General features: G+C 44.7%; 2 protein-coding genes across 4 annotated transcripts in view; both read left to right on the top strand.

Moving 5' to 3' along the window:
* JAKMIP1 (janus kinase and microtubule interacting protein 1) overlaps positions 1–3,360 on the top strand; it is a 216,175-nt gene extending 212,815 nt beyond the window's left edge. For all 3 annotated transcript variants that reach the window (XM_039911942.1, XM_039911943.1, XM_029063608.1), the window contains one exon: positions 3,321–3,360. The gene's annotated coding sequence lies outside the window, so the exon portion shown is untranslated. The remainder of the gene's footprint in view (positions 1–3,320) is intronic.
* A 3-nt stretch (positions 3,361–3,363) lies between these two features.
* The window catches only part of C4H4orf50 (chromosome 4 C4orf50 homolog), a 109,967-nt gene continuing 88,469 nt past the window's right edge, over positions 3,364–24,861 (top strand). The window contains exons 1-5 of the mRNA XM_039911941.1: positions 3,364–3,397; positions 4,471–4,758; positions 8,951–9,089; positions 12,967–13,665; positions 24,504–24,560. Coding sequence (XP_039767875.1) covers positions 4,472–4,758; positions 8,951–9,089; positions 12,967–13,665; positions 24,504–24,560 — 1,182 coding nt within the window. The 5' untranslated portion in view covers positions 3,364–3,397; position 4,471. The remainder of the gene's footprint in view (positions 3,398–4,470; positions 4,759–8,950; positions 9,090–12,966; positions 13,666–24,503; positions 24,561–24,861) is intronic.

Below are 24,861 nucleotides of genomic sequence, written 5' to 3'. Positions count from 1 at the left end.
GATAATCAACCTGATTATCTTGAATCTACCTCGGTGCTTATTTCAGTGCCTGGCACATAATAAGCACTTAAAAAATACTACAAACATTATTATTCTTTTTATTATTTATGAAAATGCACGTCAGTTATATCATAGGCTTTGCAGATTGCAATAATCTCCTACAAAATCAAGGAGAGGCAATGTGGCCTAAGATGAAAGAGCACAGAACTGTGTCAGGAGACAGAAGCAGCGTGGCTCAGTGGAAAGAGCCCGGAAACTGGAGAGTCAGAGGTCATGGGTTCGAATTCCGGCTCTGCCACTTGTCAGCTGTGTGACTGTGGGCAAGTCACTTCACTTCTCTGTGCCTCAGTTCCCTCGTCTGTAAAATGGGGATTAAGACTGTGAGCCTAACGTGGGACAACCTGATGACCCTGTATCTCCCCCAGCGCTTAGAACAGTGCTCTGCACATAGTAAGCGCTTAACAAATACCAACATTATTATTATCGCTGCCCTAATGGTTGACCTTGGATGTCACTTCCCCTCTCGGGACTTGAGATTCCTCAGAGGGTATTTAATCTGACTGAAGACAGAAAGCATAAATTCATACATTTTAAAAAAAAGTATTGGGCAGGCAATGGACAAAGCATCAAAGACATGCCTTAGATTTTATATCCAGTTTTAAGCCAGGATTATGCTCTGTCTCATCACTTTGTTACCTACCCAGTGCTTAGCACAGCACATGACACTTGGGAAACACTTGTAAATATCATAACTAACTCACTAGGGCCATACTAAGTGCTCTGTAATCTCCAGAATGTTTAGAAGTGGACTCTTCAGCACTTGGGTGCTCAATAAATACTATTGAATAATTGATGAACTTTAGGACCACAGCTGTTAATTCTGTTGCACTCTCCCAAGCACTTAGTACGGTGCTCTGCAAGTAGTTAAGCACTCAGTAAATACTGTTGGTTGATTGAGAAGCAGCGTGGCTCAGTGGAAAGAGCCTGGGCTTCGGAGTCAGAGGTCATGAGTTCGACTCCCGGCTCTGCCACTTGTCAGCTGTGTGACTGTGGGCAAGTCACTTTGCTTCTCTGTGCCTCAGTTCCCTCATCTGTAAAATGGGGATTAAAAGTGTGTGAGCCCCACGTGGGACAACCTGATTACCCTGTATCTCCCCCAGCGCTTAGAACAGTGCTCGGCACCTAGTAAATGCTTAACAAATACCCACATTATTATTTAGAAAGCCTCATGTCAGTTCAGCACTTAGAACAACGCTTTGCACATAGTACACACTTAACAAATACCATCATTATCATTATTATGATTTCATAGGATTTGCAGACAGCCCTAATGTTATGCAAAATCTAGAAGTTGCAGCGTGATCTAGTGGGAAGAGCCTGGCCTGGAAGTCAGAGGATGTGGGTTCTAATCCTGGCTCGCCACTTGTCTGTTGTGTGACAATGGTCAAGTCACTTAATTTCTCTATGCCTCAGTTTCCTCAACTGTACAATGGAGATGCAGCACCGGTTCTCTCTTCAGTGAGAAGCAGCATGGAGTAGTACACGGGCCTGGGAGTCAGTAGGTCATGGGTTCTAATTCTGCCTTTGCCACTACTGTGCTGTGAGACCTTGGGAAAGTCGCTTCACTTCTCTGTGCCTCAGTTCCCTCATCTGTCAATGGGGATTGAGACCGTGAGGCCCATGTGGGACAGTGTCTGTGTCCAACTCGATTAGCTTGTATCAACCCCAGCACTTAGTAGAGTGCCTGGCACATAGTAAGTGCTCAAAAAATACTATTATTATTATTATTATTATTCTACAGGGACTGTGTCCCACCTAATTAACTTGTACCTACCCCAGGTCTCAGAACAGTGTCTGACACATAGTCAGCTCTTAACAAGTACCAACCAAGAAGCAAATATGTTTGAGGTAAGTGGGATGTTTGCCTACAGATGGAGACCTTGCTCATTCTTTGTGGTAAAAGATTGATCGAGATTATCTGGCATCTTCATCAATCAGTCAGTGGTATTTATTGAGTGCCTACTATGTACAAGAGCTCTGGATTAACCGCTTGGGAGAGTATAATAGAATTAGTAGGTGTTTCCTGCCCATAACAAGTTTGCAGTCTGGAGGGGGAAACAGACATAATAATAATAATAATAATAATTACGGTATTTTGTTAAGCGCTTACTATGTGCCGAGCACTGTTCTAAGTACTGGAGTAGATACAAGGTAAACAGGTTGTCCACATAGGGCTCACAGTCTTAATCCCCATTTTACAGATGAGCTTAGGCACGGAGAAGGGAAATGGCTTGCCCAAGGACACACAGCAGACATGTGGCAGAGCTGGGATTAGAACCCACATCCTCTGACTCCCAAGTCTGTGCTCTGTGCAATAGGCCTTGCTGCTTCTCAGCAAAATGAATAAATAATTATAATATATAATTTAAAGATATGTACATAAGAGCCACGGGGTTAGGGCTGGGGCGAAGATCAGATGTCCAAAGGTCACAGATTGAAGCACCCAGATGACGCAGAAAGGAGAGCTAGCCAGAGAAGAGAGGGCTTCACTGTGGAAGACCTCATTTCACCTGGTGCCGGCTGAGTTTTCATTCATTCACTCATTCAATCGTATTTATTGAACGTTTATTCTGTGCAGAGCGCCGTACGAAGCACTAGGAAAGTACAATTCGGCAACAGAGACCATCCCTGCCCACCACGGGCTTACAGTCTAGAAGGGGGGAGAAAGGCATCTAAACAAGTAAACAGGCATCAAGAGGATCGATATAAATAAATAGAATTATAGATATCTATACATAATTTTGTGTCCCTCTCTAGACTGCTTGTTTGGAGAAGAGAGCGTATCTACCAACTCTGTTAAATTCACTCAAGAGAGCTTAGTACAGTGCTCTGCGCACAGTAGGAGCTCAGTTTATATCAATGATAGATTGCACATGGAAACTATTGGTTAGGAAATCAATTCCACCTTGTAAGCAATGAAACACTGTGCATGGTTTTACTGATTTTAGTAGGAGAAAAAATTCTGATTTTATCCCTGCGTGTTTTGTCCTTACCACTTGACACTTGGAGCCTTCTAGGTCTGCGTGTGTAGTTCAGAGCTCTGCACATAGTAAGCACTTGGTAAATGCTACTGATCGATTGAGGCCTTCCCTAACTACGCGCTCATTTTCCTTATCTACCGTCCCCTAAGTGTCACCTATGCAGTTGGCTGTGAAAAGCTTAAGCTTCTCTCTCCAGCTCCACATCACTTAGGTACATGTTGTTAACTTGTATTATTTCCCCTACCTCTGATTTACTGGAATTTCTGTCTCCCTCATTAGGTTGTAAGGTCTTTGTGAGCAGGGATCATCTCTATCAACTCTATTGCATTGCAATACAGTACAGTGTTCTGCACACAGTAAGTACTCAATAAATTGCTTTGGTTGATTGAAATACACCCCAAGAAATAATTGATATGCATCTTGGGAACCTGGTTCCTTACTTTTCTGATTTTTTAAAAGTGAATCAGTTAGAAAAGCAGTTCTTTGTTTCTCTGATTTTAAGTGAATCAGTTGCTATGATCACTAACTCAATAGTGAAATAATACACTGCTTGTGATATTAGAGGTAGGGAAGGAATTAGTTTTTTCCTCAAGCTTAGAATCTCCCTTCCTCAGTTCCTCCACTGATACCAGAGCATAATAATAATGATGATGATGATGGTATTTAAGCGCTTACTATATGCCAAGCACTGTTCTAAGCGCTAGGGTAGATTCAAGGTAATCAGGTTGTCCCAGGTGGGGCTCACAGACTTAATCCCCATTTTACAGATGAGGGAACTGAGGCACAGAGAAGTGAAGTGACTTGCCCAAAGTCACCCAGCAGACAAGTGGCGGAGCTGGGATTAGAACCCACGACCTCTTACTACCAAGCCCAAGCTCTTTCCACTAAGTCACACTGCTTCTCCTATACAGTTTGGAAAGGAATAGTGAAATGAAGTGAGTTTAACACTTCATTCAGTCGTGTATTTATTGAGCATTTACTGTGTACAGAGCACTGTACTGAGTGCTTGGGAGAGTGCAGTACAGCTATAAACAGACACATTCCCTCCCCACAACGAGTTTACTTGGATGCGCCTTCTGGTAGAGTGGAAGATGCTGAAAGTACAATTAGTCACTTTCTGTTGATCTTTCCAGCATTTACTAGGCATTTCAAGACCTAAGCCTCGAATTTGACTTATTAGTCCATTTTCTTCATAATAATTTCCGTGGAATGCACCTTGGCCTGTAAAACGAGAAGCCTTAATTCATATTGCATGATTTTTGCTCTAATGAAACCCAAGCCTTTGGCTCATGAATAAACCACATGCACTGTGGAGGGGAAGAAAGATATTTCTGAACAAAGCGCGCGGGCAAATACATAAAGTCTTGAGAGAAAAAATGATGCACATCCACTAAACGTTACTGGCTGTTGCCTTGACGGGCATTTCTAGAATGGAATCTTCAACTGCAGGAAGAACTCGGAAGATGTCTATTTTGGGGGTTGAAGTCCCTACCGGAGAAAGATTCAGTATTCTCAATCTGAATGTTAAAATTGACCCTTCCTGGGTCTTCCAAGAGATAGATGTCACAGAGAAACTCAGCGGGGATTTTGAGGAAATGACGGATACCGTTAAAGATGATGTCTTGAATCACCGAATCAAACGGCGGGAAATGTCAGAAGAAAGACAGGCGGAGGTTATTGACAAGTTCGTAAAGACCGAATCTGTGCTTCGAAACAGGTACATCTCATTTGATTTCACTCATCTTTTATTCTCCCCCTCTAGACTGAAAGATCATTAAGGGCAGGGAACGTTTCTGTTAACTCTGTTGTATCGGACTATCCCAAGAGTGTTCTGAACATAATATGTGCTCGATAAATACCATTGATTGACTAAAGGAAAAAAAATAAGACTAAGATGTTGACTGGCTTTTCTGAGTGTTGAGGAAATTTTACAGCCATTGATATGAAAATTAATGAGGAAATGATTGTGGCAAGCGCACTTATGTATGTATCTTCCTATTCCACTCCTCCTGTAGGTAATGTCTGTCTCCCACTGGAATGTAAGATCCCTAAATGCAGGGATCATGTCTACAAAACATCTTGCACGCTTTATTGTGTGCAGAACACTGTACTGATGATAATTGTATTTAAGTGTTTACTGTCTGCCAGGCACTGTACTAAGCTCTGGGGGGATACAAGCAAGTCCGTGTCCCACGTAGGCCTCCCAGTCTCAATTCTCATTTTACAGATGAGGCAACTGAGGCACAGAGAAGTGAAGTGACTTGCCCAAGGTTACACCTGGGAGAGTATAATACAACAGACTTGGTGGATGTGATATTCCCTAGTTGTCTAACAGTGTCATGTGTGAGAACTGATTGGAAATTGAGATGACTCAGTCATGTGAGATGGAAAACCTAATGCAAGGGATATTTTAGATTACACGGGGAGGCAATGTTACCTAGTGGAAAGAGCACGGGCTTGGAAGCTGGGGAGATGATCCAGACTCTCTTCCCAGCTCTGGCACTGGCCTTCTGTTTGGCCTTGAATGAGTCACCTAACTCTCTTGACCTCATCTTCCTCAGCTGCAAAATGGGGATAATAATAACAATAATAATAATTATAATAGTGATAGAAGTATTGTTAAGTAATAATAATAATGTTGGTATTTGTTAAGCGCTTACTATGTTCCGAGCACTGTTCTAAGTGCTGGGGTAGATACAGGGTCATCGGGTTGTCCCCCATGAGGCTCACCGTCTTAATCCCCATTTTACAGATGAGGTAACTGAGGCGCAGAGAAGTGAAGTGACTTGCCCACAGTCACCCAGCTGACAAGTGGCAGATGCGGGATTTGAACCTATGACCTCTGACTCCCAAGCCCGTGCTCTTTCCACTGAGCCATGCTGCTTCTCTTAGTACTATGTGTTAGACACTGTACTAAGTGCTGGGGTAAGGGCAAGCTAATCAGGCTGGACACAGTCCATGTCCCACAAGGAGCTCTCAATCTTAATCCCCATTTGACAGACTAGGTAAACTGAGGCCCAGTGAAGTGATTTAGGTTTACACAGCAGATAAATGGCAGAGATAGGATTAGAACCCAGGTCCTTCTGACTTCCAGATGCTTACTCTATCCATTAGAGTGCCTAGCACATAGGAAGTGCATAATAAAGACCATAATAAATTATTTCAGAATTAGGTTCACTTTTAAGTAGTTTGTGCAATAAGTGTCTTTTTCTCTGTGGGAAACAGAGCATCCACAATTCCCTTCTCATTAGAGAAGTAATCAATCAGTGGAATTTATTGAGCACTCACTGTGTGCAGAGCTCTGTACTAAGCACTTAGAAGAGTACAGTATAACAGACACATTTTCTGCCCATAACGTGTTCACAGTCTAGCAGGGGAGACAGATATTGAAATAAATAAATTATGGATATTTATATGCGTGCTGTGGGCTGAAAGAAGGGTGAATTAAGGGAGCAAATCTGGATGACACAGAAGAGAGTCAGAAAAAAGGAAATGTGAGTTCATTCAGCAAGGGCCTCTTGGAGGAGATGTGCCTTCAATACTTTTTTTTTTTTATTAGCATTTCCTAAGTGCTTACTATGTGCCAGGCACTGTACTAAGCTCTGGAGCAGATACGAGCTAATCATTCATTCATTCAATTGTATTTAGTGAGCACTTACTATGTGCAGAGCACTGTACTAAGCACTTGGAAAGTACCATTAGGAAGCAGATAGAGACAATCCCTACCCAACAACGAGCTCACAGTCTAGAGAGGGGGAGACAGACAATAAAACAAAGCAAAACAAGTAGATGGGCATCCATAACATCAGTATTAATAAATAGAATTATAGATTCATTCATTCAATCGTATTTATTGAATCAGGTTGGACACAGTCCATGTCCCACATGGGGTTCACAGCTTTAATCCCCATTTTACATACGAGGGAACTGAGGCACAGAGAAGTGACTTGCCTAGAGTCACACAGCAGATACGTAGCAGAGCTGGGATTGGGAACCAGGTCTTCTGACTCCCAAACCTGTGCTTTTTCCACTAGGCCATTCCGGCTGCTTCTCCAATAAGACTTTGCAGGTGGGGAGAGTAACTGTCGGCTATGAAGAGGGAGGATGTCCCAGGCCAGAGGTAGCGTGTGAGTGAAAATTTGGCAGAGAGATGGATGAGATGGAGGTAGAGAGAGTAGGTGGGCATTAGAGGAGCAAAGTGTGAGGGCTGGTTTGTAGCAGGAGAGTAGTGAGGCGAGGAAGGTCATGGAAACAGGGTGTGGGATTGGGAATTAGAAGACCTGAATCCTGGACCTGACTCTGCCCCTTGTCTGCTGTATGACTTTGGGCAAGTCATCTAACTTTCCAGGACTCAGTTTCCTCATTTGTAAACTGGAATTTAAATGCTTCTTTCCCTCCCACTTTAGGCTGTGAGGGGCAAGGACTGTGTCCAATTTGATTATCTACCTCTGTACTTAGCCTAGTAAGCAGAGGGATAATACCCTATTATGATGATGTGTGCTTCTCTGAGGTAACTAGAGGGTTGGAGTGGGACACAAGGAGAGCAGAGCACCTGCTATTGTAGCATAACTTTGTTGTGGGCAGGGAATGTGTGTTTATTTTTGTGTTGTGCTCCCTCGAGCGCTTAGTACAGTGGTCTGCACACAGTATATGCTTTATAAATACAAAATAATGGATGAATAACTTCTGCAGAAAGAGATGGTCACCAGCTCTGTCCATTTTCCCTACCCCAAGTGGTTTGTCTTTGAGATAATAATAATAATACTAACTCTGGTATTTGTTAAGCATATTTTATATGCCAAGCATCATACTAAGGACTGGGATAAATACACGATGATCAAGATGGACATTGTATTTATCCCACATGGAGGTCACAGTCTAGAGAAGCAGCGTGGCTTAGTGGCAAAAGCCTGAGCTTGGGAGTTAGAGGACATGGGTTCTAATCCCACCTCCGCCACTTGTCTGCTGTGTGACTTTGGGTAAACCACTTAACTTCTCTGTTCCTGAGTTACCTCACCTGTAAAAACGGGGATTAAGACCGTGAGCCCCACGTGGGATAGATAACCTGATTACCTTGTATCTACGCCAGCGCTTAGAAAAGTGCTTGGCACGTAGTAAGTGCTTAACAGATATCATAATAATAATTATTAGCATTATTATGAACGGGCATTTAATCCCCGCTTTACAGATGAGATAACTGAGTCACAGGGAAACTAGACAACTTGCCATGGGTCATCCAGCGGGCAAGTGGTGGAGCCAGGATTAGAACCCAGGTCCTCTGACTTCCAGGCCCATATGCTCCTTCCATTAGGCCATTTGAGATATCCACTGGGGATAACCACATGCATGTAGCTATGGCATCAGATCATAATTCCTTGGATGGGAAGCGGGGAATCTATCCCTCTGTGAAGTCATGAATGCTGGCCTCCGATACACAGCTCAGAGAGGGATAGAGAAGCGACATGAATTAGTGGATAGAGCCCAGTACTGGGGGTCAGAAGGACTTGGGTTTTGATCCTGAATCTTCCACATTCATCCATTCATTCGATCGTATTTATTGAGTGCTTATTCTGTGCAGACCACTGTACTAAACTCTTGGAAAATAACATTTCAGCAATAAAGAGAGACATTCCCTGCCCACACTGGGCTTACAGTCACATATCTCCTGCGTGACCTTGGACAAAGTCACCTAACTTCTCCGTGCCTCAGTTACCTCATCTGTAAAATGGGCATAAGATGGTGAGCCTCTTATGGGACAGGGACTGTGTCCCACCCGATTAACCCAATGCTTAGAAGAGTGCTTGGCACATAAGAAGCACTTAACAAGTACCATAATTATTATTATGATTTTTGCAATGATTAAGCTACCATTAAGACCGGGATTGGTGGGGGTGATTATGGTGTTGCAGAATTGAAGAGTTGGAGCTGTCAGAGAAGAAGCTTCTGGAAATAGCTGATCGCCTGAATGCCCAAGTAAACCTGGAAGAAAAGACGTTTCTAAGCGCTCGAGAGAAACTTCGGGAGATTCTTGGAGAACTCACAGACCTGGTAATTTGTTGTTTGCTTCCCTCCCGTTTAAAGCCGCAGTTGGTTTTGGGTGTTTCTCAGGGACGGACTGAAACAGAAACTACAAGGTTAACCCTTCATTCATTCTGTCACATTTACTGAGCTCTTACTGGGTGCAGAGCACTGTACTAAGCGCTTGGAAAGTACAGTTCAGCAACAAAGAGAGACAGCCCCTACCCAACAACGGGCTCACGGTCTAGAACCAGCCAGTGAGCCCTCAAAATCACCTTCCATTTAATCAACTGTCAAGTAGCTGCTCCCTTGACTCACTCCCCCCTCAGCCTCACAATTTAGGGCACTGGGCATTGTGCTAAGTGCTGGGATAGATACAAACTAATCAGATTGGAAACAGTCCATGTCCTGTATGGGGTTCACAGTCTTACTCCCCATTTTACAAATGAGATAACGGAGCCACAGAGACGTTTAATGCCTGGCTTAAGGTCCCAGAGCAGACAATAATAATAATAATGATGTTGGTATTTTTTAAAGCATTTACTCTGTGCCAGGCACTGTACTAAATTAATTATGATGGTATTTGTTAAGCACTGACTATGTTTCAAGTGCTGTTCATTCATTCATTCAATAGTATTTATTGAGCGCTTACTATGTGCAGAGCACTGTACTAAGCGCTTGGGATGAACAAGTCGGCAACAGATAGAGACGGTCCCTGCCGTTTGACAGGCTTACAGTCTAATCGGGGGAGACGGACAGACGAGAACGATGACAATAAACAGAGTCGAGGGGAAGAACATCTCGTAAAGACAATGGCAACTAAATAGAATCGAGGCGATGTACAATTCATTAACAAAATAAATAGGGTAACGAAAATATATACAGTCGAGCGGACGAGTACAGTGCCGTGGGGATGGGAAGGGAGAGGTGGAGGAGCGGAGGGAAAAGGGGAAAATGAGGCTTTAGCTGCGGAGAGGTAAAGGGGGATGGCAGAGGGAGTAGAGGGAGTAGTGCTGTTCTCTGGGGGAGCTAATCAGGTTGCTGATAATGATGATGATGGTATTTGTTAAGTGCCTGCTATGTGGTAAGCACTCTTCTAAGCGCTGGGGAGCTATAAGGTAATCAGGTTGTCCCACGTGGGGCTCACAGTCTTAATCCCCATTTTACAGGTGAGGTAACTGAGGCACAGAGAAGTGAAGTGACTTGCCCAAAGTCACACAGCTGATAAGTGGCAGAGCCGGGATTAGAGCTCATGACCTTTGACTCCCAACCCCACACTCTTTCCACTAAGCCATGCTGCTTCTCTAGGGACACAGTCCGTGTCCCACCTGTGGCTCACAGCATGAATCCCCATTTCACAGATGTGGTCACTGAGGCACAGAGAAGTCAAGTGGCTTTTCCAAGATCACACAGCTGACAAGTGACAGCTGGGATTAGAACCCAGGTCCTTCTGACTTCCTAAGCCCGGGCTCCTTCACTAGGCCACTTTGCTTCTCGGACAAGTTGGGGAGCTGGGATTAGAACTCAGGTCCTCGGATTCCTAAAGCTGTTCTCTTTACGCAAGACCACGCTGCTTGAGCTGGATTGATTGAGCTTAACCCGAAACAGGAGAGATGCACTCTCTGCCACCTGTCAGCTCTGTGACCTTGGAAAAGCTGTTTGACTTCTCTGTGCCTCAGTGACCTCATCTGTGAAATGGGGATAAATGAGTGATTCACTCATGTTGGGATGGAAATATTTATGAAGGAGTAAGATTTGAGGCCTGACTGGGCACGTGAGGACAATCAGTTGGGAAGGGATTGAATGAATGAATGAAACTAGTGGTGTAAAGGAGTTAACACACATCTAGAAGGTGAACCAAGATATATGCTCTTTTTTATCAGTGACACAGCCTTATTCTCATTAATATTTAAGGTGTACCGATTCTGTGGTGGGTGCTGTAAATATTCCTAAATGTGTTTTTAATGAGTCCCTTGCTCTGAGACAAGCCATCACCTACTATATTATCCTTCTTTTTTCACTCTTTCATGAAGGCGATATTAAATTTTAATGCTGGAATTTCTTCTAGGCTTCTCTCACTTTGTAAAGTTTACCTTGGCTTAAACATTTCCCTTGCATCGTTATCATCATCATCCTAATCTACTTTATCATTATCATCATTGATAATCATAATAGTAATTGTGGTATTGGAGCACTCACTAGGTACTAATCACTGGGGTGGCTTCAAGATAAGCAGGTTGGGCCCAGTCTCTAACCTACATGAGGTCATAGCCTAAGGAGGAGGAAGGGAGAATGTACCTTTATCAGTAGCATTTAATTAGCAGCTGCTGTGTGCAAAGCGCTGTTCCAAACCCTTGGGAGAGTACAAAAATTAGAAGGCACAATCTTCCCGTCAGAAGTGCTTTGGGGATGAGGAGACCTTTGGTCTTTCAGATATGAGCCCTTCAGTTACCAGAGAGACAGCATGGCCTAGCAGCAAGGCAAGCGCTTAGAAAGTACTTAACATTATTAATATTAAGGGGCGTGAGTTCTCGTTCGGGCTCCTCCACTTGTCTGGTGTGTGACCTTGGACAAATCGCTTCACTTTTCTGGGCCTCAGTTCCCTCATCTGGAAAATGGAAACTGAGACTGTGAGCCCCACATGGGTCAGGGACTGCGTCCAACCTGATATGCTTGTATCCACCCCAGCGCTTAGTACAGTGCTTGGCACAGGGCAAATGTTTAACAAGTACCACAATTATTGTTATTATGAATTTAGCAATCAATCAGTTGTATTTACTGAGCACTTACTATGTGCCCAGAACCGCTAGGGGTTTTAGCAAATCTTAATGAAAACGTCCACCAAGGGAGACAGCTTTAGCAGCTTAAGCGGTTCTTCGGTCAGAATCTTAGGCATCCATAGCACAGCCCAAGCAGGTAATCAGTTCATCAATTCCTGGTATTTATTGAGTGTTTACTTTGTGCTGATCACTGCCATTGGTTTTTGCAAATCCTATGGAGACGGTTCACCAGCGGAGATAGCTTAACCGAGTCTTTGGTCAGGAGCCTTAATAATGTGGGTATTTGTTAAGCGCTTACTATGTGCACAGCACTGTTCTAAGCGCTGGGGGGGATACAGGGTAATCAGGTTGCCCCACGTGAGGCTCACAGTCTTAATCCCCATACAGATGAGGTAACTGAGGCACAGAGAAGTTAAGTGACTTGCCCACTGTCACACAGCTGACAAGTGGCAGAGCCGGGATTCAAACCTTAACCATCCATAATGCAGCTGGACCAGGGTCTCAATCAATCAGTCAATCCTGGTATTCATTAACAATACTAATGATAATAATAGTGATAATATGTTATATAAAATGTATCGTATATGTGTGATATATAGTATATCATTTATTATACAATAATGTATTATATATACTTAAGCATTTACTACATGCCAACACTGATTTAAGCTCTGAGGTAGATACCGGTTAATCAGGTTGGACACAGTCCCTGTCCCACATGAGGCTCACACTCTTAATCCCCATTTTCCAGATGAGGTAACTGAGGCCCAGAGAAAGTGACTTGCCCAAGGTCACACAGCAGACAAGTGGCAAAACTGGGATTAGAACCCATGACCTCTGACTCCCAAGACTGTACTCTAGGCACTAAACATTTATTGAGCGCTTGCTGTATGCAGAGCACTGAACAATGCACTCGGGAGAGGACAGTACAAGAGAGTAGATGGCCACGACCATTAGAATTATAGTCCAGTGGTCTTCCCTTTTTCTGGTGGTTTCACTCTTTCTGCTCTCTGCATTGTGATGGGGGGTTTGGGGTGTGGGGCGGGACTATGAGGAGAGGGTAAGGAGACCCCAACCTACAGCCGCAGTTGCTAATACAGAACTTTCCCCTTCGATTCACAATGGAGGTTCAAGGAAAAGAACGAGCCGGAAAGATTCCGGCGGAAAAATTCCGAAGGCTGCAGGAACAGTTGATGGTGAAAGATGAAGAGATGAAGAGCCAGTCTGAGTATTTTGAGCACTACAAGCAAAACCAAAAGCAGCAGATGGCCACATTGGAAGAGCAAAGACGATCCCTTCAGGCCCAGGTGATGTGGCTGGAACGGCAAGTCCAGGTTCAGAGCGTTTCGATGGCGTGCCTCGTCGCCCAACTTGGAGATGGAGCGCTGCAGTGTCTCCGTTCCCAGATGGGCACCATGTTGGGAGAAATGCCAAGTCTCTGTCCGGTGCCCGAAGATGCGGCTACGACGAGAGCTTTCTTTGAAGACGGTGAGGCTCCTGACAAAAACCCCTGGGAAATCCTGCAGGAGACTCTGAAGCCGTTACTTGAAAGATTACAACGTGGTAGGAGCGAAAAAGAGGAACTCTTAAATGGACTTGAGAAATCACGTGACACCGAAGACTTTCTTCTGAGGAAATTAGAGGATTTTCGCCACCACATCTATGAGCTGAAGTTGGAGAGCCAGCTCCAGGAGCAGGTGGAAGAGCTTGAAATGCAAAAAAAGGATCTGCAAGATCAGTTGGAAGCCGAGGGGCAAAAGGAAATAGAAAAGCCAAGTGAAGCGACAGGTCCAAGTGGGACAGCTTATGTAGCTGGTTTTGATTTGGTGAGTGACTTGATTTTCTTCTTCATGGGCCTTCTTAGTAACAATAATTGTTTAAGCACTTACTGTCTGGCCAGCACTGTATTACACACTGAAGTAAATGCAAGATAATCAGGTCTCACATGAGGCTCACAGTCTAAGTAGGAAGGAGAAGAGGTATTGAATCCCCATTTTGCAGATGAGGGAACTGAGGCACTGAGAAGATAAATGAATTACCCAAGGTCATACAGCAGACGAGTGGCCGAGCCGAGATTAGTACGAGGTCCTCTTACTCTCAGGCCCTGGCCTCTTTCTACTAGGTGGCTCAGTGGAAAGAGCACGGGTTTGGGAGTCAGGGGTCATGGGTTCGAATCCTGGCTCGGCCACGTGTCAGCTGTATGACTGTGGGCAAGTCATTTAACTTCTCTGTGCCTCAGTGACCTCATCTCTAAAATGGGGATGAAGACTATGAGCCTCATGTGGGACAACCTGATTCCCCCGTATCTACCCCAGCGCTTAGAACAGTGCTCTGCACATAGTAAGCACTTAACAAATACCAACATTATTATTATCCTGCTTTTCCTTGCAAGAGCACTAAGATAATTAGTCAGTGGCATTTACTGAGCTCAGTGTGAGGGCTAGAGGCTTTATCAATCAACCAATGGCGTGTTTGAGCACTTACTGTGGGCAGAGGACTGTACTAAGTCTTTGGAAAGCTCAGTACAATAGAGTTGGAAGGCACCATCCCTCCCCACCATTCATTCATTCATTCAATAGTATTTATTGAGCGCTTACTATGTGCAGAACACTGTACTAAGCGCTTGGAATGTACAAATTGGTAACAGATGGAGACAGTCCCTGCCCTTTGATGGGCTTACAGTCTAATTGGGGGAGCTGATTAGCTTACAGTCTCCAGGGGAGAAATAGCAAAATAAATTATAGGTAGAAGAAATTCCAGAGTGTAAGAATAGGCACATTAGTGCCGTGGGGCTGGGGAGAATGTCAAAGGGCTTAAGGGAAGGCCTCTTAGAGTTGCTGTGATTTTAGGAGGGTTTTGAAGATGAGGAGAGTGATGATCTGTTGGATAAGAAGGGAGAAGGAGTTCCAGGCCAAGGGGAAGATATGAGAAAGAGATTTGGTGGTTGGGTATATGAGATCGAGGTACAGAGAATAGGTTGGTGCTAGATGGGTGGAATCTGCAGAGTGAGCTGTAGTAGGCTCTGGTATGTGTCTGCTGTGTGACCTTGGGCAAGTCACTTCACTTCTTTGTGCCTCATTTACCTCATATGTAAAATGGTGATTAGGTCAGTGAGCCCCAGGTGGGACAGGGACTCTGCTGACCTGATTACCTTGTATCTACCCCAGTACTTTTAGAACAGGACTCAGCACTTAGAAAGCACTTAACAAATACCACAATTCTTAACAGGTGATCAGCAAGGTAAGGTAGGAAGAAGAGAAGTGATTGAGTGCCTTAAATCTGATGATAAGGACTGTCTACAAGATTTCAACTTTATTAATCAAATAGGTGGCAAGGTCATTAGGGGTAAGAAATGAGTTGGGGGTGGATGGGGGTTTGGGGAGGGAGTTAAAAGTCTGGGGTAGCTGGCCTGGGAAGCAGTGTGGCCTAAAGCACGGGCCTGATAGTCAGAAGGACCTGGGTTCTAATTCCAGCTCTGCTACTTGTCTCCTGTGTGACCTTGGGCAAGTCACTTCACTTCTCTGAGCCTCAGTTACCTCATCTATAAAATGGGGATTGACTGCGAGCCCCACAATGGACATGGATTGTTTCCAAACTGATTAGCTTGTGTCTACCCCAGAGCTTAGTACAGTAGTGCCTGGCACATAGTAAGTTCTTAACAAATAGCATAAAACAATAAATTAAATTTTTAAAATGTGAACACATATGTCAAGGGTGGAACAATACTATCGCTGGACCAAGGGCAGGGCATAGTTAAAGGAGATGAGGGTAGCAGAATAATGATGATAATAATAATGGTATTTGTTAAGTGCTTACTATATGCCAGCCACTGTACTAAGCACTGTGGTAGACACAAGATAATCAGGTTGGACACAATCCCTGTCCCACGTGAGGCTCACGGTCTTAATCCCCATTTTACAGATGAGGTAACCACGAGGCCAAGAGAAGTGAAGAGACTTGCCCAAGGTCACACCACACACGAGTCGGAGAGTGGGAATTAGAACCCAGATCGTTCAGACTCCCATGACGGTGCTCTATCCACCAGGGCCTCACTGTGTCTCTTTTACCGTATTTTGTTCTCCTATTTTGATTTTCTTCTGATTGTTGCAATCTATTACTACCGCAGTACAATCACCTGATGATACATCAGCGGACTTATGGAAGTATGACATTATGGCACAGTCCGGTGATCTTGGGGGCCAACGGAAGTCTTGGGCTGATTGTTTCTCTTCTCCAAAGAAGGAAGGAAAAGGCAAGAGGTAGAGAGAGACCTCTTAAACTGGAGAGAGTAGGAGGCCTCCCTCCTCCAACATCTAATCAGTCAGTCATATTTATGGAGCACTTACTGTGTGCAGAGCTCTGTGCCAAGTCCTTGGGAAAGTACAGTAGAACAATAAAGAGACACATTCCCTGCCCATAACGAGCTTCTAGTCTAGAGGGAGAGACAGATATTGATATGAGTACATTACCGAGCTTGGGCCTGGGATTCAAAAAGACCTGAGTTCTAATCCCTGCTATGCCACTTGTCTGCTCTGTGTCACTGGATGAGTCACTTCATTTTTCTGTGCCTCAGTTACCTGATCTGGAAAAATGGGATTAAGACCGTGAGCCAGGGACTATGTCCAACCTAATTACCTCACGTCTACCCCAGGATTTAGTATAGTGCCTGGCACGTAATAAGCGCTTAAAAATACCATTAAAAAAGAAGCAACAAGTGCTTTTATCTACCCCAGCTCTTAGAACAGTGCGTAGCATATATTAAGCACTTAATAAATACCACAGTTGTTAGTAGATATCATTGATTGATGGTGACACTGAGCTCTGCAGCCCCTTCCAATAAGGTTGCAACTCCTGCAGAACTACGTGGACTGAACTTTTCTCCACCAAATTCATTGTATTGTATCTATTGAGTGTGTACCGTGTACAGAGCTGTACTAAGGACTTGGGAGAGTACAACATAACAATAAACAGACACATTGGGGAAGCAGCGTGGCTCAGTGGAAAGAACCCGGGCTTGGGAGTCAGAGGTCATAGGTTAGGATCCCGGCTCTGCCACTTGTCAGCTGTGTGGCTGTGGACAAGTCACTTAACTTCTCTGTGCCTCAGTTACCTCATCTGTAAAATGGGGATGAAGACTGTGAACCTCATGTGGGACAGTCTGATTACCCTGTATCTACCCCAGCGCTTAGAACAGTGCTCTGCACATAGTAAACGCCTAACAAATACCAACATTATTATCATTATTATTATTATTATTCCCTGCCCACAGCAAGTTTACTGTGGGATTCATATGCGGTGTCTTTTCTTCTATCAGATTAACACAGAGTGTAAGCTCATTGTGGGCAAGGAATGTGCCCGTTATTTCTTGTACTGTACTCTCCCAGGCACTTACTACAGTGCTCTCCACACAGTTAGCACTCCATAAATGTGATTGGATTGATAGTTCCTCCTATGAGGTGTCAGCATTTCAGTTTTAACCACCCAGCCCACAGTGGTTTTCAAGACTTTTTCCCCGAGTTGGATGCTGTTTAACAGAATTCTGTCTAGTCAAGAAGAGAGGGTGTCCCAGGCATTAAAAGGAGTGGGCTTTTAGTGCTTTGAGCAGACCAACCTTTTATAAGCTGCCTTGCAAATGAACATACACTTGAATAGCTTTCCATTGGCTGTTCTCCTGGGATCCCTAATGAAATGATCCATTTTTCTACTCAGCCAGAATAAAGCAATACCTTAAAAGGGGTCTAAAATAGCCTAGGTCATCTGAGGGCAATGAGAAGTTAATTGAAACCTCCTCACAGATCTGTAGCTGCTTCTCCACGGTTTAGAGAAAATCCCATTATCCGAGGAAAGAGGCAGTCTGGAATCTCGGAGGGAAGAATCCATGATTGAGAAAAAAGAAATGGCGGATGTGGGGGGAGAGGGAGAGAAGGAAATGCAAATCTTTCTAATTAGATCGAGTTGGTGCCTCCCAGATTGTAAATTCAATGAGTGCAGGGACTGTGTCTACTAACTGGGAAGTAGCATAATAATAAATAATAATGATGGTATTCGTTAAGTGCTTACTATGTGCCAAGCACTGTTCTAAGCAGTGGGGTAGAAACAAGGTAATCAAGTTGTCCCACATGGAGCTCATAGTCTTAATCCCCATTTTATAGATGAGGTAACTGAGGGACAGAGAAGTTAAGTGACTTGCCCAAAGTCACACAGCTGACTGGGATTAGAACCCATGACCCCTAACTCCCAAACCCATGCTGTTTCCACTAAGCCACGCTGCAGGTAGAACATGGGCCTGGGACAGAGGACCTGGGTTCTAAACCCTCGCTCTATCACTTGCCTGCTGTGTGAGCTTGAACGAGTCACTTAATTTCTCCGTGACTCAGATTCCTCAACTACAGAATGGGATTTCAATCTCTCTTCTCCATCCTACTTCGACTGTGAGCCTCATATGGAGCACGGTCTGTATCAGTCCTGATTAGTATCCACCAGTGCTTAGAACAGTGCTTGCCACACAGTAAGGATTTTACAAATACCATAAAAACCCCCCCAAAAAACTGTGCTACTTTCCCTTGTACTTAGTACAGTGCTTTGAGTGAGCTGGAGCCTAAGCAAATAGTATTAATTGTAAGATCTTTGTGGACAGAGATTTTGTCTACCAACTCTGTATTGCACTCTCCCAAGTGCTCAGTACAGTGCTCTGTACACAGTAAGTGCTCAATAAATACGATTGAATGAATATTTATTGACTGGGGAGAATGGAAGGAGAGCCAGGCAACGCCTAAAGCCAGAATGGCCAAGATGCTAGCTACGGGTTGTTTCGGCCACCCGTAATAGAAAAATCGAAATCTATCAATCGGTTGTATTTATTGAGCACTTCCTGTGTGTAGAGCACTGTACCAGGCATTTGGGAGAGTACGATACAACAGAGTTAGTAGATACATTCACAATGAGCTCACAGTCTAGAGGGGGAGGAAGACTTGAATATAAAAAAATAAATAAATTACGGATATGTACATAAGTGTAGTGGGGCTGAGAGTGGGGTGAATAAAGGGAGCAAATCAGAGTGATACAGAAGGGAGTGGGAAAAGAGGAAATGAGGGCTTAGTTGGGGAAGGCTTACTTGGAGGAGAAGGGCCTTCGATAAGCCTTTGAAGGTGAGGAAAGAAATTGTCAAATATGAAGAGGGAAGGTATTCCAGGCCAGAAGCAGAACATGGGCAAGAAGTCCGGCGAGATAGACAAGATGGAGGTACAGTGAGAAGGTTAATTTTGGAGGAGTGAAGTGTGCAGCCTGGGTTGTAATAGGAGAGCAGCGAGGTGAGGTAGGAGGGGGAAGGGTGATAGACTGCCTCAAAGCCAATGGTGAGGAGTTTCTGTTTGATGCAGAGTTGGATGGGCAACCACTGGAGGTTCTTGAGGAGTAGGGAAACATGGACTCAGTGTTTTTATAGAAAAACATGGGCAGCAGAGTGAAATATGGACTGGAGTCAGGAGAGACTGGAGGCAGGGAGGTCAGCAAGGAGGCTGATTCAGTAGTCAAGGTGGGAAAAGATAAGTGTTTGGATTAACATGGTCAAAGTTTTAATGGAGAGGAAAGAGCAGATTTTAGCAACATTGCAAAGGACCAGTGACCTCCCTCTTGGCAAGTCCAATGGCTCTTACTCTATCCTAATCCTCCTTCTTCTCTCAGCTACCTTAGACAGTGTCAACCATCCTCTCCTCCTTAACACATTATCCAACCTTGGCTTCACAGACTCTGTCCTCTCCTGGTTCTCCTCTTATCTCTCTGGCCGTTGAGTCTAGGTCTCTTTCGCGGGCTCCTCCTCCCCCTCCCATCCCCTAACTGTAGGAGTTCCTCAAGGGTCAGTTCTTGGTCCGCTTCTATTCTCCATCTACACTCACTCCCTTGTTGAACTCATTCGTTCCCACAGCTTCAACTCTCATCTCTCTACAGATGACACCCAAATCTACAACTCCCTGCCTCTTCTCTCTCCCTCCCTCCAGGCTCACATCTCCTCCTGCCTTCAGGACATCTCTACCTGAATGTCTGCCTGCCATCTAAAACTCAACATGTCCAAGACTGAGCTCCTTATCTTCCCTCCCAAGCCCTGTCCTCTCCCTGACTTTCCTGTCACTGTGGACGGCACCGTCATCCTTCCCGTCTCACAAGCCCACAACCTCGGTGTCATCCTTGACTCTGCTCTCTCATTCACCCCACACATCCAATCCGTCACCGAAACCGGCAGGTCTCAACTTCACAATATTGCCAAGATCCGCCCTTTCCTCTCCATCCAAACTGCTACCTTGCCGGTACAATCTCTCATAATATCCCAACTGGACTATTGCATCAGCCTCCTCTCTCATCTCCCATCCTCCTGTCTCTCCCCGCTCCAGTCTATACTTCACTCCGCTGCCCGGATTATCTTTCTACAGAAACGTTCTGGGCATGTCACTCCCCTCCTCAAAAATCTCCAGTGGTTGCCTATCAACCTTTGCATGAAACAAAAACTCCTCACTATTGGCTTCAAAGCTGTCCATCCCCTTACCCCCTCCTAGCTCACCTCCCTTTTCTCCTTCTACGGCCCAGCCTGCACACTCCGCTCCTCTGCTGCCACTAACCTCCTCCCTGGACCTCCCTCTCACCTGTCCCACCATCGAACCCTGGCCCACGTCCTATCTCTGGCCTGGAACGCCCTCCCTCCTCACCTCCACCAAACTAACTCCCTTCCCCTCTTCAAAACCCTACTGAGATCTCACCTCCTCCAGGAGGCCTTCCCAGACTGAGCCCTCCCTTTCCTTCTGCTCCTCCTCCCCTCCCCATTGTTCTCTGCTCAACCCCTCCCTCTGTTCTACCCCCTTCCCCTCTCCAGAGCACTTGTATATATTTGTACATATTTATTGCTCTATTTATTTTGTTAAGGATTTGCATTTATCTATGGTTCTGTTTATCTATTTAGATGGTATTGATGCCTGTCTAATGGTTTTGTTCTGTTGTCTGTCTCCCCCTTCAAGACTGTGAGCCCGTTTTTGGGTAGGGATTGTCTCTATCTGTTGCTGAATTGTACTTGCCAAGCACCTAGCACAGTGCTCTGCACACAATAAGCGCTCAATAAATACATTTGAAAGAATGAATGATTACACCAAGTTTACAGGCTTGTGAAACAGGAAGGATGGTAGTGCTGTCTACAGTGAAGGAAAAGTCACGGAGAAGATGGGGTACATGTTAAGTTAGAGGTGTTGGCGGGACAATGAAGTAGAGATGTCTCGAAGGCAGGAGGAAATGAGAGACTGCAGGGAGGAAGAGAGATGAGGGTGGGGGATGTAGATTTGGGAATCATGCGTATAGAGGTAAGAGTTGAAGCCACGGGAACAAATTGAGTTTTCCAGGGGAGCAGGTGTAGATGGAGAATAGAAGGGGACCCAGAACTGAATTTTGAGGAGCTCCCATAATTAGGGGGTGGGAGGCAAAGGAGAAACCAATGAAAGAGACTGAGAATGAGCAGCCAGAATGAAGGAGGAGAACCGTAAGAGGACAGTGTCTGTGAAGCCGAGGTTGGATAATATTTCCAGGATAAGAGGGTGGTCAACCGTGTCAAAGGCAGCTGAGAGGTCAAGGAGGATTAAGATGGAATAGAAGCTGCTGGACTTGGCAAGAAGGAGACATCGGTTACCTCTGAGAGGCCGCCCTGTGGAGTGCAGAGGATGGAAGCCAGATAGGAGGGGATCCAGGTGAGAATCGGAGGAGAGGAGCTTGAGACAGCAAATGCAGACAATGACAACTTAATCAAGGAATTTTAGAGAGAATTGATGGGGGGAGATGGGGTGATAACTGGTGGGAGTTGTGGGTCAAAGGAGGGCTTTTTTAGGAAAGGGGAGGCATGGGCATCTTTGAAAGCAGTGAGGAAGAAGCCACTGGAGAGAGAACAGTTGAAGATGGCAATTAGGGAAGGAAGGGAGGGGGCATGTGTTTTGATAAGGTGAGAAGAAATGGGTTCAGATGGGCATTCATTCAATCGTATTTATTGAGTGCCTACTGTGTGCAGAGCACTGTACTAAGTGCCTGGAATGTACAATTCAGCAACAGATAAAAGCAATCCCTGCCCAACAATGGACTCACAGTCTAGAAGGGGGAGACAGACAACAGAACAAAACAAGTAGGCATCAATACCATCAAGATAAATAGAATCATTGGGATATACACATCATTAACAAAATAGAGTAATAATATATACAAATATGCACGAGTGCTATGGGGAGGGGAAGGGGGTAGAGCAGAGGGAGGGAATGAGTAGGGGGAATGGGGTGGAGAGGAGGGGCAGAGGGAAAAGGAGGGCTCAGTCTGGGAAGGCCTCCTGGAGGAGGTGAGCTCAGTAGGGTTTTGAAGAGGGGAAGAGACTTAGTTTGACAGATGTGAGGAGGGAGGGCATTCCAGGCCATAGATAGGATGTGGGCCAGGGGTCGACAGTGGGACAGGTGAGAACGGGGGACGGTGAGGAGGTTAGCGGCAGCAGAGAAGCGGAGTGTGTGGGCTAGGCTATAGAAGGAGAGAAGGGAGGTGAGAGAAGAGGGGGCAAGGTGATGGAGACCTTTGAAGCCAAGAGTAAGCAGTTTTTGCTTCATGCGAAGGTTGATAGGCAACCACTGGAGGTTTTTGAGGAAGAGCTTGACATGCCCAGAGCTTTTCTGTAGAAAGATAATGAGGGAAGCAGAGTGAGTATAGACTGGAATGGGGAGAGACAGGAGGAAGGGAGATCAGAGAGGAGGCTAAAACATTAATCCAGTTGGTGCAACTTAAAGAACTGGATAAACTTTTGTGGAACATCCTAAATTCAGTGCCAAACCATAGAAGTGTGAAACTAGGTAGCTAGGGGTTGACCTCTTCCGGTATGGGGTAGCATTCCACAACTGTGGATAGAGGAAAATAATTTCCTAATTTATTATGTTCAGAAGAACATTTATCCATTTAATGACGGATTAGTTCTGGAAAACTTTAGTAACAATTAATGAAAGGCATGGAATTTCCATAGTGAAGAAAAATTGCCGTAACGTGGGTGCTGCATATGGGCAGGCGACTCTGTGGACATAGGGGAGGTTGATCAATCGATAGATAAATCAATCAGTAATCAGTGGCTTTGATTCAGTGCTTACTGTGAGGAGAGCACTGTACTAAGCAATTTGAAAAGTATAAAGAAGTGGAGTTGGTGGAACTGATCCCTTTCCACAGGGAGCCTACAGTCAACAGGGAGAAACAGACATTAAAATAAAATTTAAAATAAAATAGTAATAGTAGTAAAATAGTAGTAGTAAGTAGTAGTAATGTAGTAATAGGAAATAGTATCATATAAGGATATTTCCCAAAGTGCTTTAGACTCAGATCTGAAAATGATCAAGTGTTCACTCTCCTTTGAGGTCTTCCCAGTGAAGACCTCCCCATTCATTCAATCATATTTATTGAGCGCTTACTATGTGCAGAGCACTGTACTAAGCACTTAAAATGTACAATTCAGCAACAGGTAGAGACAATCCCGGTCCAACAACGGGTTCACAGTCTATCCCTAATCTTTCTCCCTTCTGCATCACCAGTACACTTAGATCTGTGCCCTTTAAAAATTGGATATTAGACTCATCCCCACAGCATTTATGTAATAATAATTATGGTATTTAAGCACTAACTGTGTGCAAAGCACTGTTCCAACTCCTGGTGTAGATACAAGGTAATCAGGTTGGACACAGGGCCTGTCCCACATGAAGCTCACGGTCTTAATCCCCATTTTACAGATCAGGTAATTGAGGCACGGAGAAGTGACTTACCCAAGGTCACACAGCAGACAAGTGGCGGACCGGGATGAGAACCCTCCTCTGACTCCCAAGCCTGTGCTCTTGCCACTGTGCCATGATGCTTTCCTGTTTTGTCTTTTGCCGTTGAGTGGTCTCTGACCCATAACAGGGCCATGGATACATCTCTCCCAGAACACCACGCTCTCCATCTGCCATTGTTCTGATAGTGGATCCACAGATCCACAGATTTCTCTGTACAAATCTGTAGTGTATTCACTATTCATTATCTGCCTCTCCATCTGGGCTGTAAACTCCTTGTGGGCAGGATTTGTCTACCAACTCATACTGTAATCTCCCAAGCGCTTAGGACAGTGCTCTGCACACAGGAAGGACTCAATAAGCACAGCACTTAACAAACACCATTAATTGATTAAGAAGATCCAGCCTAAAATGTGACCTTCTAGACTGTCAGCTCACTGTGGACAGGGAACCTGTCTACCAACTCTATTTTGTATTCTCCCAAGTGATTAGTACGGTGCTCCGCCCACAGTAAGCGCTTAACAAATTGAGAAACAGTGTGGCTCAGTGGAAAGAGCACGGGCTTTGGAGTCAGAGGTCATGGGTTCGAACCCCGGCTCGGCCACTTGTCAGCTGTGTGACTTTGGGCAAGTCACTTAGCTTCTTGGTGCCTCAGTTACCTCATCTGTAAAATGAGGATTAAGACTGTGAGCCCCACGTGGGGCAACCTGATTCCCCTGTGTCTACCCCAGCGCTTAGAACAGTGCTCGGCACATAGTAAGCGCGTAACAAATACCAACATTATTAACAAATACCACTGATGGTGATGTCAACCCTGAATGGTGTTAACACTTTCTTTTCTTTCTCTCTTCTAGGATCCAGTCATGTTCAAGAAAATTGCAGAGCTCTGTGAAACGATTCATGATTTTTTGGTATGGCATTCAGTTATTCCATTTTCGATCTGTCATGAGATCATTTTCCCCAGAAGTAGCAGCAAGTGTAATTCTGTAATTCTGCCAGCTGTTTGCAAAAAAAATTATACTAATTGCTAGAAAATATTCCCAGGGTCACTTAGAATTAGACATGGTCCCAGCCCCCCAAGAGGCTCCCAAACTAACAGTAGGTACATTATTAATAATAATAATAATAATAACTAGTACTTTTTAAGTGCATCCTATGTGCCAGGCACTGTACTAAGCGCTGGAGTGAACACCAGCAGATGGGGTTGGACAC

This window comes from Ornithorhynchus anatinus, chromosome 4, assembly GCF_004115215.2.
Source record: "Ornithorhynchus anatinus isolate Pmale09 chromosome 4, mOrnAna1.pri.v4, whole genome shotgun sequence".
NCBI lineage: Eukaryota > Metazoa > Chordata > Mammalia > Monotremata > Ornithorhynchidae > Ornithorhynchus > Ornithorhynchus anatinus.
Note: the sequence above shows the minus strand (reverse complement) of the source record. Positions and strands in the feature narration are given on the sequence as shown.